General features: G+C 41.9%; 1 protein-coding gene across 4 annotated transcripts in view; it reads left to right on the plus strand.

Annotated features, from left to right (window-relative positions):
- The window catches only part of lsp1a (lymphocyte specific protein 1 a), a 253384-nt gene that overhangs the window by 206974 nt on the left and 32326 nt on the right, over positions 1-14084 (plus strand). For 3 of the 4 annotated variants that reach the window (XM_069898719.1, XM_069898729.1, XM_069898747.1), the window contains 5 exons: positions 4681-4722; positions 6555-6598; positions 8109-8190; positions 9054-9185; positions 12599-12697. In XM_069898719.1, coding sequence (XP_069754820.1) covers positions 4681-4722; positions 6555-6598; positions 8109-8190; positions 9054-9185; positions 12599-12697 — 399 coding nt within the window. The remainder of the gene's footprint in view (positions 1-4680; positions 4723-6554; positions 6599-8108; positions 8191-9053; positions 9186-12598; positions 12698-14084) is intronic. The other variant, XM_069898739.1, reaches the window with a different exon arrangement.

The raw sequence follows: 14084 nt of genomic DNA on the forward strand, positions 1-14084 counted from the left end.
TGTGGCCGACGATAATTTAGCAGTTACCTGCAGCAACAAAAAAGTCACTCAAAAAACGGGCAGTCGGGAGACTTAATCCTTTAAAGAACCACTGAATATTAAAAATGAAGAGGCAGCGTTGAGTTTGTGCAAGTTGTTGGTTACGACACTGTTAAGCAATGCATCCAGTTGTGGTGAGGATGTTAGTGCCAAGAATGAGGAAATATAGCTGTGGAAGCCTTTTTTTTTTTAAAAAAGTGTTTGCTTCCATCGGCAAATAATAAGACATGATCTAATAAAGATTTTTTAAATTATGGTGAGCTCCCATGTGGTAAGTAAAACCTAGCAGTTACTGAATTAGTAAGAAAAGCCTTAAACTTTGAATTATCCAGCCTGGGAAAGTTATTAGAATATGGACTTCTTTGCAGCTTGAATCTATTGAGGCTGAAGTGCAGTACTTAAGGGAAGCTGAATAGCATTTAAGAAGTGTTAAATCTTGAAAGATATGAGAAAAGAGTTGGGATTATAGTAGAAACCTTTGATTTTAAAAATTGGCAAAGAAAGAAAGGATGAATGGCCCACTTTCATTCTGTTATTTCTATGATTACATATCAGTAATGAGCTGCTTGAACCAGACATGACTTCATATAAACATTCAATTATGGGCTTTAATCCATTCATACTACTGTTGTTCACTTTCTGTTCAATTCTCGGCTTTAATTCTTGTTTTTCTCAAGATTTAATTTTTTTTAAACATTCGGCTCAGTAAGAGGCCATTTCAGCCCAAGCGTCCATGACTCCCGATTTACACCCCATTAACCTACATCCCCAGTACGTTTTAAATGGTAGGAGGAAACCGGAGCCCCCAGAGAAAAGCCACGCAAACACGGGAAGAATGTACAAACTCTGTACAGACAGCGCAGGTCTCGAACCCTGGTCCGGCCCCAGTCGCTGGCGTTGTAAAGCCGTTGCGCTAACTGCTACGCTAACCATGCCACTTTATGATTATCCCAATTGGATTCCAGACTTTAACTCAGCTGCCCCCTCCCCAATTCATTACTTCTTGATATATCATTAGAATTATTAATTAGATTTCAGATGTAATTCACATTGGTTATGTCCATTATTGCACCCATTTGAGTTGAAATCTGATTTTTAAAAATTAATTCCTGAGATACTAGAAGGGCCAGTATTTAATACCCATCAATAATTTTACTTGAAAAGATGGCAGATCTATCTTCTTGAACCACAGCCATCACCTTGGCACGGTTTCTTGCCTTAGAGAATCTGGGAGTTCCAAAGCATGGGCCAAGCGAAGTTGAAGAATGTGTCCAGGTGAAAACTTGGAGAATCTGAGGAATGGAGGAGGGGGTGGTTTCCATTTTTCCAAAGTGGAGTGAGAGGAGGGAAGAATGCTAGTCACATTAGATTTAGTTTGCATTTTGTGGCTGGATCATTTTCCATGTTTTCAGGTGGATGTCCTTGAATAATGTGCGACTGCTTCTTTAACACAGTTATTCAACATTGTAACTAGGGTCCAGGACTTTGCTCATTGCAGTGCACTCTGCTGTTTCTTGGTGTCACAAGAGATGATTTGAATTGAATAAAGATGGACTTCTGTGATAGTGTATACTTCAGCAGGAGGTGACAATGGATTGAGTCCATTGCACTTCAACTATAGCTTGCACTTACTCATTAGAGCCTTAGTGTCTTGTATGGATAGAGCATGGAGTATGCTGGTGGAATATCAGGCAACTCAGATGCCCAACATTATACAAGAATTGGTTAGAGCTTGCAACTTGTGAACAATTCAGTCTTTCCTTTTGTACTTGTCTGCAGTTTCTGCTTTCAATATGAATGTTGTTGTCTTTGGCCTTTCTCCTTTTATTTGCCATTAAACTGTCCGTTATCAGTTATGACTGGGTGTGACTGGACTGCAGTGCTTTCATCCTGCCACACCCAGTCATAGCTCTGCTGTTGATCTAATTCACATGCAAATACACATGACCTTAACAGTTATTTTTAAAGCAATGATGCAATTCTATTGTGCAGCACACTGCTTATGTGCATCACATGATTGTTCTTCCATAAGCTTATTGATAACAAGACCTTGGTCTGATTGGAGCTACATGTTTGCAATTTTGCTTAATTGTTATCCAGGTTTACAACATATTAGAGCTTGACTGGGCATGCATTCTTCAATGCAAAGAAGTGCCTTGCATGTCCCTTATCTCCCCCCCACTGCACACCACCTGCATAGTCCAGGCTCATGATCAATCGCTCCACTTTGGCAAGTGGTAGAATGGCCCATTGAATGCCTTTAAGCCCAAGGCAAGTTCTTTAATGCACAACACCTCATGGAACAGCCTTTCATAAGCTGGCATTCTTATGGTTGTCCCTCCCAATAATTTTTGCCTGGCTCCACTTTGACCTGATCTCCTCGTTAAACACTGATGATTTCTCACTGGTGATCATCCATCCCGATGCTTCTGTTGCCCTCTCTTTATTTCTGCTTGTATGTAGAAATGTCATCTCTGCTCATTCTTTAAAAGAGAAGGCAGTCGATATATATTATTATTTATATTAAACGTGGTTAAACTGGAGTTCATCTTTTTTAAGTGACCACAAACTGCTTGAAGCATCCAATGAATTGTGAAACAAGATCTTTTAAGGATTCAATCTGTCACATTACTCATTTAGTACAGGCTTGCAAACAGGATACCACAGCTTTTCACCCCACTTCATACAAAGATATTCTCCCTAAAGACATGCCCAAAAGTGAAAGCAGAAGGAAGCCCCTCATTGAAGACTCAGGCTTTGATTAGAAATGTCAACTCTGATAGTGGGATCCCAGCAGGTGCAGAGAAATCAGGTGATGGACAGGCCTGAGGACATTTAGCACAAAGTCTTCTTTTATTTTCCTGATTATGTTTCAAACCGGGCAGTTGTCCAAGCTATAGGATGAGTCAAGTGTCACGGAAGGAACAATGTTAAGATGCCCCAAGTATTGGGTTCAAATGAGCTCTGATGGGATGGGAAGTGGCCATCAAGCTGTCAGAGGGATTAGGATTTACAGTGCAGCTTTGTGGAACATTGGTGTTTGCCTACCACAGTGGCTTGAAATTAGATAACAGGAGTGGATGCCACTATTCTGAACTGCAAGGCAGAGACAGGGTTGAAGAAAGAGCAGGAATGGTAGCTGCCAGCTAAGGCGATGTTCAGCAATAGGGATGCCAAAGGTTTGCTTGAATGAGTAATAAGGCCCATGAAAGCTGCTTATTCCAGGGTTTAATATCAAACCCATTACCTCAATGAACACGACAAATATTCTGGGCTTCTGCATTTCAATTTTAATTGAAAAGAGACAAGTCATTTGGTGGCCTTCCTTCTCTGCCTGGATGCAGAAAACAGAAAAGTGCTCCACTGGAGATGGGGAATATGGAAATTGATCTCTGATAAAAGGGAGGAGGGAATAAACTGGAAGAAAAGAACTACAGGTACACAATCCTTTATCCGGAACCCTTGAGGGACAGTGTGTTCTGAATTTCAGATTTTTCTGGATTTCGGAAAGCCAGATTTAAGCCCACCTGGATTGTGCTGCCGTATCCACCCCCACCCCCTTCCAGTTGCGCTGCTGGTTTCTCGCCCGCCCAACTCGCACTGCCGGTCTCACCCCCTCGCCCGCCCTACTCGTGCTGCTGTCTCTCTCTCTCCACTTTCCGGTTTTTGAAGCTTTCCAGATTTTAAATGTCTGGATAAAGGATTGTGTTCTTGTATTAACTCAAAGGAAACAGGCAAGACATAGTGAGTCCAGTCATTACTAAAACTGAGCACCTCATGCACCCCAGTGCAGAAGTGTAATTGGAGATATTTTTGTATCATCCATTGATATGAGGGGTTTTGATTTTTTTTCCCCTTAGCTGGTGTGATAAGTTTAGGGATGTGTTATATTTGCTTAGAATCATTGATAGAGGGTCAAATTACTGAAAACAACCAACAAGAAACTCATGAAATGTTCAATCTGTTATCCCAATGGATGTTAGGGTGAGGGATAACATAAATTTAAATGAGCAGATTATAGTAATCAGTTAGTTTCTTTATTGTTTCTCCATTGGCATAGATTTTTCTATCCATGGTGTCATTAAACTTTTGTGCATGAGTGCGTGGGTGGGTGTGCGTGCACGCACAACATTGATTACCACCCCACCCAGGCTATTCAAATTCAATGAAAAACTATCTGACTGCCATTATCTGATTTATGATTGCTCCTGAGATCCGTATACCTCTCATAGACTGAGATGTCAGAGGGTTCAGATCACGGCCAACCACGGTCGTCTCCAACCACTATTGATGGTGTCTATCTGCATGAAGACAAAAATTAAATAACCTATTTTAATTTTGCATGCATATGTTTGTAGTAAAAAAAAACTTGATAAATTGTATGAAGCATGAGGAACTGAAACTTCCTGTTCTATAATGTAGGACACGATAAAGGGAATTTCAGGCTGTCATATCTTTCATTTGCTTCTGTAATCCACAAATAGACTGGCTATTGCAGTATTGAATTTTTCTTTTATGTCTCTACTGTAACTCTGTCAATGTTACTAACAATACTTGCACACAGCTACCTTTGGGCTGTTGCTATTTTTCTGTCTTTGTCATGGCGTTCCTATCTCCTATCGCCTGTGTCTGTAATTTCAGAAAGAGTTTGACGAGGGGATGACATCAGAAACAACTTGCTTGGTGAGTCAATCCAGTGCACAATTAAAACCAAATGTGACATTTTAACCTGACCCACATCATGTTAATTCTTTTCTTCCACCACCCCCACAATTTACTCCAAATCCCAGTGATGGGATCTAAACCAACCATTTGGTACCATTTAAAGAAATCTCTTATTCTGTCATGATGCTTATTAATTCAGCAGGACTGTTGGTTATTCTATACATACAATCTGTCACTCAGTTTTCCAGTGGATTCATTATCCAAGTGTTTACTTATATCCTTTTTGTGGCACTGGGTTCAATTGTACTACTATGTCCAATCAGAGTTGGCATCAGAACAAGTTTAATTGGGGGCATTAAGGTAACCGTTGGTGGGGGGCAGAAACTGCCGTTCGGAAACTGACTCTGGTGGTGGGGAAGTCCACCTGCCATGAACCTCCTCTGCGCCTCCGTCACACTTGCCCCACCCTCCGTCAAAACAGGCAAACACGTGTGCTTATAACGCTAGTGAAGTGGGTGGGGGGGGCACAATAACTCATTGGGGGGGTTGCGAAGCCCACGAATGCCCAACCCCCCCCCACTCCCCGACATCGAGACTGCATCCAATATTCTAGTTCAGATGAATGTAGTCATGGCAGACAGAAACATCAAGTTGAGCATTGTCTTTCAGGTCGTAGCTGAACTTAATTGAACCAGAAGCTTCAACATCTCCAATAGGAAGGAACAGCCTCTTGTATACATTCTTTGCTCATTTAATGATGAAAGTATTTGTTCATCCATTAAAAAAAAATCTTCCCACCTTCCTCTCCACGACTGTTTCTTCCTTTTGGAATGATGTCACCACCTCCTGACAAAAGCTGAGTGTCCCAAAGCTGAAGTGCCAGATGGCCTGGCGTGGTTTACAGACTTCAGTTTACTTTTGATTTTGATTATTCTCAATGTTCAGGTCCACGCTTACTCTTTGGACTGAAACTTTTCAATCTCTCTACACATTACCTTTCCCCTTTTTGATTCCCGCAGATGTGATCGGGCCAGTGCTGAGATGCCCAGTTTTAATCCCTGCACCATGCTGTGGGCTGTAGGGGAGTTTATAACACTTGGGCAGCAAATGGTCTCATCATGACAAATGCTTTCAAAGCTCGAAGTATTTATGCAAGATATTGGTTTATTTTTTTATTTATAAAATCTAAATGACCATTCAGTTCTGCCAATGTTATCCCAGTTGAGTCATTAAAAGAAAATGAGAGGAATTAATAACCCGTGTATTGGGAAGGGGGAATGAAATTAATGTAGATTATGACCATCTTTAATTGCTTCGATTCTTTTGCTATGACTGAAATGATAACTTTGACGGTACCTTATTTCATGCCTTTAACTTGGTTACTGCATGCAAATGAGACAAATTGTACATTAAAAAAATAAAGTTTGAGCCACTGTTTATTTTAAGGGAATAACACAATCGTTAATGTTAAATCCTTTTTAGGTGCTACCATTCATGCTTTCCATCCGAGGAATGGCTTGCACATGCAAATTCTAGGACAGCTGTACTGACCAGACATGTATTCCAATGGAGCACCTTCTGCTGCTCTAAATATGACTCGTATGCCATAATTTGACGTTTTTAAAAGAGTCTTTCACCTCCCTAATGATTACATCCTGTGACTTTTTTTTTTATTCATGTGCCTATTTTAGTTTTTGAAGACACATGTCTGAATTAGGCCAGAGGAGTGCCCATGGTAACAGCAAAGTAGTAATCCATTTCCCAGGATGAAAAGCCTTGATTCAAGTTAGAATTGGCCAGCAAACCCCTGTTGCCATGAAACTTATCCCTGCTATGTTTCTGATTTCCAGATCAGTGAAAGAACAGAATCTTTGAACCGCTCACTTAAGAAGAGGTAAGGACACTTCTCGCAGTAGCACTGTTACTGCCTCAGCCACGGAATGGTCCCTTTTCTCTCACCCAGCTTGTTTCCTCTTTGTGTTCCTCTCTCTTCCATTAGATGGCCAGAAGGTATCCCATATAACAAAGATTTTGAGGGTTCAGTGAGTGCCAGAACCCAGGATCAAACTCTGCTTGGTTACCCCACTTGCCAACATCTTCCAGCACTTTGGTGCTCAACTCCTCTGATGAACCCAGAATTTACCCGAGTCCAATTTGGAATCTGGATGCTGGTGATCGGGTGCTCTAAGCGGTCATCACAGAGAACCATCCTGCCATATTAATTCCAAGGCAGAAATATCATTCTCTCTCTCACCCCCCACCCCCCCCGAACTTCCTGCTGAGTGAGGTAACCTCCCCTGACTCTTCAATCCTTCCACTGCCCCACTAATATCTTCTCATGGAGGAAGAGTTTAATCATCAGTTTAAATTGATACTGCATCTGTGACAGGGCCTAACGGGCGGGTGACATGTTTATTTTGAAACATCTCTCATTACTTGTATTTGACTATCTTTTCTTTCCAGCTGCTGCAGGCAAGTGTTATCCTTTTCAACGCACCATGTGGAAGTCAGTCCCTTGGTATCTTTTCCTTGTTCAGCTATGCCACTAAGTTCCATCCCTTTGTTGTCTCTCATCCCCAGCGCTATCTGTTCTCTGCCACAAGTGATTTTGCTCACCTTTCCTCACAATCTTCTCAGAACACTTCGCTGCTATCCTTAAACGGGAAATGATGCTGCACATGTTTATGGCTGTAACCTCAACCTCTCCATGGTAACAGTGTTCTGTGGTCTTGATCTCTGGCATGACACAGCCAACCACTTCCTTTTATCCCTAACCATCTGAAGCTCTCTAATGTGTTTTAGTCACACTTTGTTCCATTTTTGAAAAACATTTGTCCTATAACTCCCACTTGAATAGCCCACAGCCCCCTCTGGCCCATAGTCATTCAGTTATTGCTCATTCCCCCCCCCCCCCCCGCCACCAACTCCAACTGTGATGTCTGCGTTCCTACCTAATTCCTCGTCATCATCCGCCCCACCAGCACGGCCATCCATTTCACTCTGATGAGAAATGTGCCTGATCCAACTGGAATGGAATAGGCTTCATTACACCAAGCCCCACTAAATCTCACTCTGTCGAACTTTTCACTTTCCTCATTGACCCTTGAAAGCAATAACCTTTTGACTGCTTCTATTTAAACTCAATTTCCCTACCCCCTCCCCTCTAAGGGGATGCAAGGAATTCAGCTTTAATTTATCACAGAGCAAAGTGTTTATTAAACTGTTAAGCCTGCAATTAATTTCCATTCACCCCATGAAGCAACAATTCCATGTTTTAACAAACTGAGGTTGACAGCTGGGAAGAATGGTTCCCCTTCTAATGTTTCTATGTGATTCGGTAACCATATAAAATTGCTTTTTCGTGTAATTTTGGCTTTAAAAAAGCATTTTTTTTTAAATTGCAGCAACAATGTTAAGAAAACCCAGCCCATAACGAACATATCAAAGATTGATGAACGATTGGAGCAGTATACCCATGCCATTGAGGTAATCGGATTTACTCTCTCCACAACTGCACTTGTATACTGATTTTTTTTTACAGTGGAGCATAATTCTCTGAAAATTAAATCAATGTATAAATCATAGTTAGGAATACACTTGGCTGTTTATTTTGTATTATTTGTTTTATCCTTTTATGAGCCTTTGTCATTGTCCTTTCCAATCAGCAGAATGCCTGGAGGAGGGTTTCATCTCTTCTTAACATTATCCTAGGTTGCTAGCCCAGTCATCTCCCTGTTCATAAATTGTCCTGATTTGAAACACCCATTCATTCAGCCTTTAACCAACCCACTCCTCCACCCCACACATATTCTGCTAATAGATCTAACTATTTGCTGTTGTGAGGGGATGCATTTTGAAAACAAATCATCAGAAATGGTTAGAGGAAGCTAAACTGAACGTCCAAGCTTCCAAAAGTGTTTTGCTGCTGGTCTCACACATGTGAAGTGTAGTCAGTGGAGGCCTACAGGATAGAAAAGATTTTATGATGCAACTGCGCATGAAAATGGCATAGCAGTTTTATCATTTCTTGTAAACTACCTTCAGTGTCTCTCATTTCTTTTTTTTCAAAGAGGAACAGCTAACATTTCATGTGTATTTTAAAATATTAATTTTTGCTCCACCCTTTTCCACTTATGACTACTGTTAGGGTATGTCATAAAATTAGCATCCACACAGATTTCAAGTCCAAGAGGCCTTTGTCTCTATACGAACCTAAATTGTGATTGATGCAGTTGTGTCTGTTGAGGTCACAGCTTGGTATCTGGTGTTAAGCCAACAAATTCTTGATTGTTTATGGTTATTAAATTTGCACTTTCTTTTTTTCTTTCTCTTTGTCCTTTTTCACACAGAGCACAACAAAGACAATGAGGCACACGTCATTGGACATCCCAAACCTGCCAGAGGATGTGGCCACCATGAAAGGCCTATGGGAAACGGGTGAAACTGCCAGTAGCACAGTTAGCAGAGGGACACCGAGTAAGGTGAGGGATTTTTTTTTTAACCGCCTATGTTATACAACTATCCAGTGCACGCTGATCAGCTTGGCTTGACGACCATAGCTGTATACCATTAGAAACCAAATTGTTCCTGTGGGACTTGGAGTTCAGTTTAATGTTGAAAATCCAAAACATTGTCACCTGTCTCATCCTGCAGCTGCATCCAGTATCATAGCCTTACACCCCAAATGGATTGCTTTTCAAGAAACATCGCAGATAAGCTACTGTCCGTGGAAGTGGCACATCTGTCAGAACATAGGAAATGGATGTTCAGTAGAGACCAATATCCAAATTTTAAGAACTTCCTTGCCAGAAGTAGGAGAAATCAATCTGCAGGCATGCTATGGCAATCTGTCCAGCTGTTTGCACAGCAGCCAAGGAGTAATTGCAAGCATTCTTAAACTTGAAATTGGATTGTTAGAGATCAAGCATTTTACCATCAATCAACTCTCTGTGCGTTCTGTTTGAAGGCTGATGGTGTCCACAAGTTTTCCAAACCGCAGAAGGTAAAGCATATTAAGTGGGTGGTGAGGAAAAACTGAGGGGGCATTTCAGATCTGGATCTTTGATTTTTTTTTTTTAATTTGTTCTCTTGTTATTAACACCAAAACAAAAAGTAATAAGGTGCATTGATTATTGTTTTTGTTTTAAAAATGTAATAGCGGAAGAAGAAAGTCAGCAGAGAGTAAAAGTAAAGTTAATGGGCAGGTGAGGCAGCCACAGGTGTGTGCTAGTTTTGGCCCACAAAAAGTGTGCATTTCTAATGTAGAGCTTTCCCATTCGCAACACCACAGATAGTGAAGTCCATTCCAAAAGGGTAGCAAGCAGGTGATAACCATCAGTAATAAGAGAGAAGATGATTATTTGTGGAATCTGAACAATCTAAATTGAAAATCTTAAAGGAGAGGGAGGGGTGGGTAAGGTGGGAGGATTCCTACCAGTGAAATATGGTGGAAGAGCATGGATCCAGTGGAGGGAATATGAGAAAGGCCATAAAAATGGGAAGGAGGAAACATGGGAGTAGGAAGAGGGAAGAGGGGATTGGTTACCTAAAATTGGAAAATTCCATGTTAAATCAGTTGGGCTTTAGACTGTCCAGACAGAAATTGAGGTGCTGTTCCTCTAGTTCACATTGGGCCTCATCCAGGCTTTGGAGAAGGTCCAGGACAGACAGGTCTTGGGAGAGTCATAAGTTGAAATAGCATTCATCCAGGAACTCAGGGTGGTGGCTACTGCTAACCGATCATAGATGCTCTGTCAAACAGTCCCAAGTCTGCACTTTGTTTCACTGAAAGGAGATGAGGTTTAAGGAGGTGAATGTAAACCTATGAGTGACATCAAAGGGCTGTTTATATCCCTGGATGGTGGTGAGGGAAGAGGTGTAAGCAAGGGTTACACCTTCTTTGGTTGCAGGGCAAACTACCAAGGGTCATGAAGAGGTGGGTGGGGGGGCGGGGGAAATGACTGATCAAGAGAGTCAAGGAAGTGGATCCTGGGGACAACAGAAGGGTGTTGGAGAGGAAAATATGTCTGGGTTTGGGGTTGGTGGTCCAGTTGTCGATGCTGAATGCAGAGGATGTGAAATGTGAGGATGAGGGGAACTCTTGCCCTGTTCCATTTGAGGAGGGGACAAAATTCAGAAGTGGCGGAAATGCAGTAGAAGGGTCTACTGTCCACAATAGAGGGAAAGCTTTGTTCTGGGGAAAAAGGAAGACATTTCAGATGTCCTGGAATGGAAGGCCTCATCTTGAGAGTGGATGTTATGGAAGCAGAGAAACTGGGAGAAGAGGATGGCATCCTTGCAAGAGACAAGGTGGGAGGAGGTGTAGTTCAAGGGTACTGTGAGAGTCGGTAAGTATGAAGTAAATATCAGTAGGCAGCTAGTTTCCTGAGATGGAGACAGAGATATCTAGAAATGAGAGAGAAATATCTGAAATAGTTCAAGCCAATCTGAAATCAGGGTCCATACTGGTTGCTAAGTTTAGAAAATTAACAATCTGCACAGGTGCAGGGAGCAGCCCCAATGCAGTCATTGATGTAATGGAGGAAGAATTAGGTGATGCCAGGTTAGGTTTGGAACAAGAACTGTTCCAACACAAATTCAGGCTTAGCTGAAATCCATGTGAGTGCCCATAGCTACACCTTTAATTTTTGGCAATCAAAGGTGGAGGACATCAAATGAGAAGTTATTTCTGGTGAGAATGAATGCTTAAATAATGGAATATAGTTTAACTTGTATAAGTTTTCGAAACTTTTATCAATTTTAATACCTAACTATTTAATCGGGTTTTTAGTCCAGCTAAATTGAGCAACCTCTTTACACCGGTCATAATTCCCTTCCACCAATGGCATTACCTCACTCTTATCCCAATTAATTTTGTAACCTGATATCATACCATAATCCTGTAACTTTTTATACAGTACAGCTAACAAATTCTGCGGTTCTGTTATATAAATTAAAACATCGTCTGCAAAAAGACTTATTTTATATTCTTCTTTATTTCTATTATTCCCTTAATTCCATCTTTCTCTCTTATCCATTGTGCTAATGAATGCTTCATTTTCTCCTTACTAATGTCCAGTATCTGTAGTATTTTGTTTTCATGTGCATTTGAATGGTTGTCTTTGCCAACCAGAAACAAATGTTCAGGTTTATATCTTTCAAATTAATATGGAACCCGCCTCAGGACAAATTCATTCTCTGTAAATAAAACATTGGCTTTTCCAATTTAAAGGAGAGAAAATGTTTACCTTGCACCAAGGGAAACTTTATGACTTCTGGAATAGATTGCATACTTGGTGATATTATTGTTGGCACTTCAACTACCACCCTCGATATACTGTAAAAGTTGAATTTTATTTGCAACATGGTAGAAGCCGATTCTGACCAATTAAACCTGTGTCACCCAATAATGCCCAAATTAACCTGTGTGTGTTTTGGAGGGTGAGAGAAAACCAGAGCACCCAGAGGGAACCCATGCAGATACAGGGAGAACGTGCAAACTCCTTACAGACAGCACTGGATTTGAGCCCAGGTCCCTGTCCCTGTAATAGCCCCTTTGCACTAACTGTCCACCTTATTTTTCTCTTAGTTATTTCTCCTGCTGCCAGGCTTGGACGAGTCTTGTGTTGTTAAATTCATGATTAAAAGAGAACTATACATTGTACTGACTTGCAATAATATCCAAACACATAATTGATTTATTTCAACTACAGCATGATGAAGATGAGAAATGCATTTTAGAATTAGCATTAGGAAAATTCAATACCTACTCTTTAAATCCAAGGTATGGGTTTGTTTGCAAGTGATGGGTTTGGCACTTGGGTGAGAACCATTTTTTAATGTTTCAGTCATGAGCAAGTTTCCTCATTCCTTCCTATTATCTCTCTACATTCAGGATACTGAAGGGCTGAAAATAGGTGTGTGTGACCTTATCAATCAGTGGGGAAGCAAAAATTCAGAGTCTGGTGTCAAATCCAGTCCCTCCAAACCTGCAGTAAGTAAAACTTTCTCCCCTCCTTACTCTGTAGTTAATTTTTCAGTCCGCTGGTAAACGTTTATCCTTAAATAATTTTTTGCAAGGTGACAGTTTCTCTTGTGCATAACATATTACATGAAATTGCTTTTGCCTGCTGTACAGCAGACAGATTCGTCAATGGCAGAAATTGCCTGAAGTGCCTCCTACAGTCAGAGAAAGAGAACCAGAAGAGACTCTCCCCAGAGCCACTGAGTGTCCGCAGATTCACATCCAGCACTTCCTCAGCCCCTGCAGTCACACAGAGTCCAGTCCAAACCATTGGCGACCCGAGCTCCAGATCCAAACCTTTGACACGGTCAGGATCTAGAACTTCAGTGCCTTTGACACAATCTCGCTTCCAGGTTCCGATATCTGGTACCCCTTCAGCCAGTTTCAAGCCAGTCTCCAGCAACCTGATGCAAGTCTTCCTACAGCAGTCTCCAGCAACCCACAGCCTCCGTGGGTCAGCAGCAGCCCACTGCGTGCATTGGGCTTTCAGCTGCAGAGCGCCCTCACTGGTCCGCCTCAGTGGTCATCATCCCATGGGTCATCTCGTCTGCTTCTCCTTCTCAGATGGGGGAATGATCTCCCCATTTTCTGGTGCCCTGCTCCAGTCCTCCACTCCCATGGAGACTGCAACCCCTCGTGGCTGATGCCGATCAGAGGCACCACCATTTTGGGCACAGACCCCGCGGTTGTGGGATTTTAAATCTACTATCGACTCCTTTAATGGGCCATTCAAAGCCTGTGCGGAGCTGATGGTAGTTGACTGGGCAATTGGACTCCACTGGAGCGCTGTATCTCTGCTCTTCATTCCACCAGTGCCATCTTCAATCTTCAAAACATTTTCATATGCTTCAAGCACATTATACATAGAAATTAAGGTGGATTTTTTTTTAAATTTCAAGATTAATTTATTGTCATGTAATAAAAACAGTATCATATTACACCAAATTGTTTTTTGTTTGCTATAAGGCAGACAAATTCACCATTGACAGAAATTCCCTCTTACAGTCAAAGAAAGAAAACCAAAAGAGAGCCTCCCACCCCTCCATCCCATCACCGATTCGCTCCCAGCGCTCCTGCAGTGTCCACAGCCACACAGTCCAAACCATTGGTGACCCAAGCTCAAGATCCGAACCTCCGACATGATTAGCAATCTTTCAGTGCCCTCGGCACACTCGCGCACCCCAGTTTTGATGCCCTGGTATCCCTTCAGCCAGTCTCCAACCGTCCGCAGCCTGGTGTGAGTCCCTTGACCGTAGTCTGCAGCAGCCCACAGCCTGGGTGGGCTCCACTCCTCAAGTCACCAACAGCCCTCAACCTGTGTGTTCCCCAGCCACGGAACCCCATACTGGTCCGTCGT

The sequence above is a fragment of the Narcine bancroftii genome, chromosome 1, assembly GCF_036971445.1.
Source record: "Narcine bancroftii isolate sNarBan1 chromosome 1, sNarBan1.hap1, whole genome shotgun sequence".
Taxonomy (NCBI): domain Eukaryota; kingdom Metazoa; phylum Chordata; class Chondrichthyes; order Torpediniformes; family Narcinidae; genus Narcine; species Narcine bancroftii.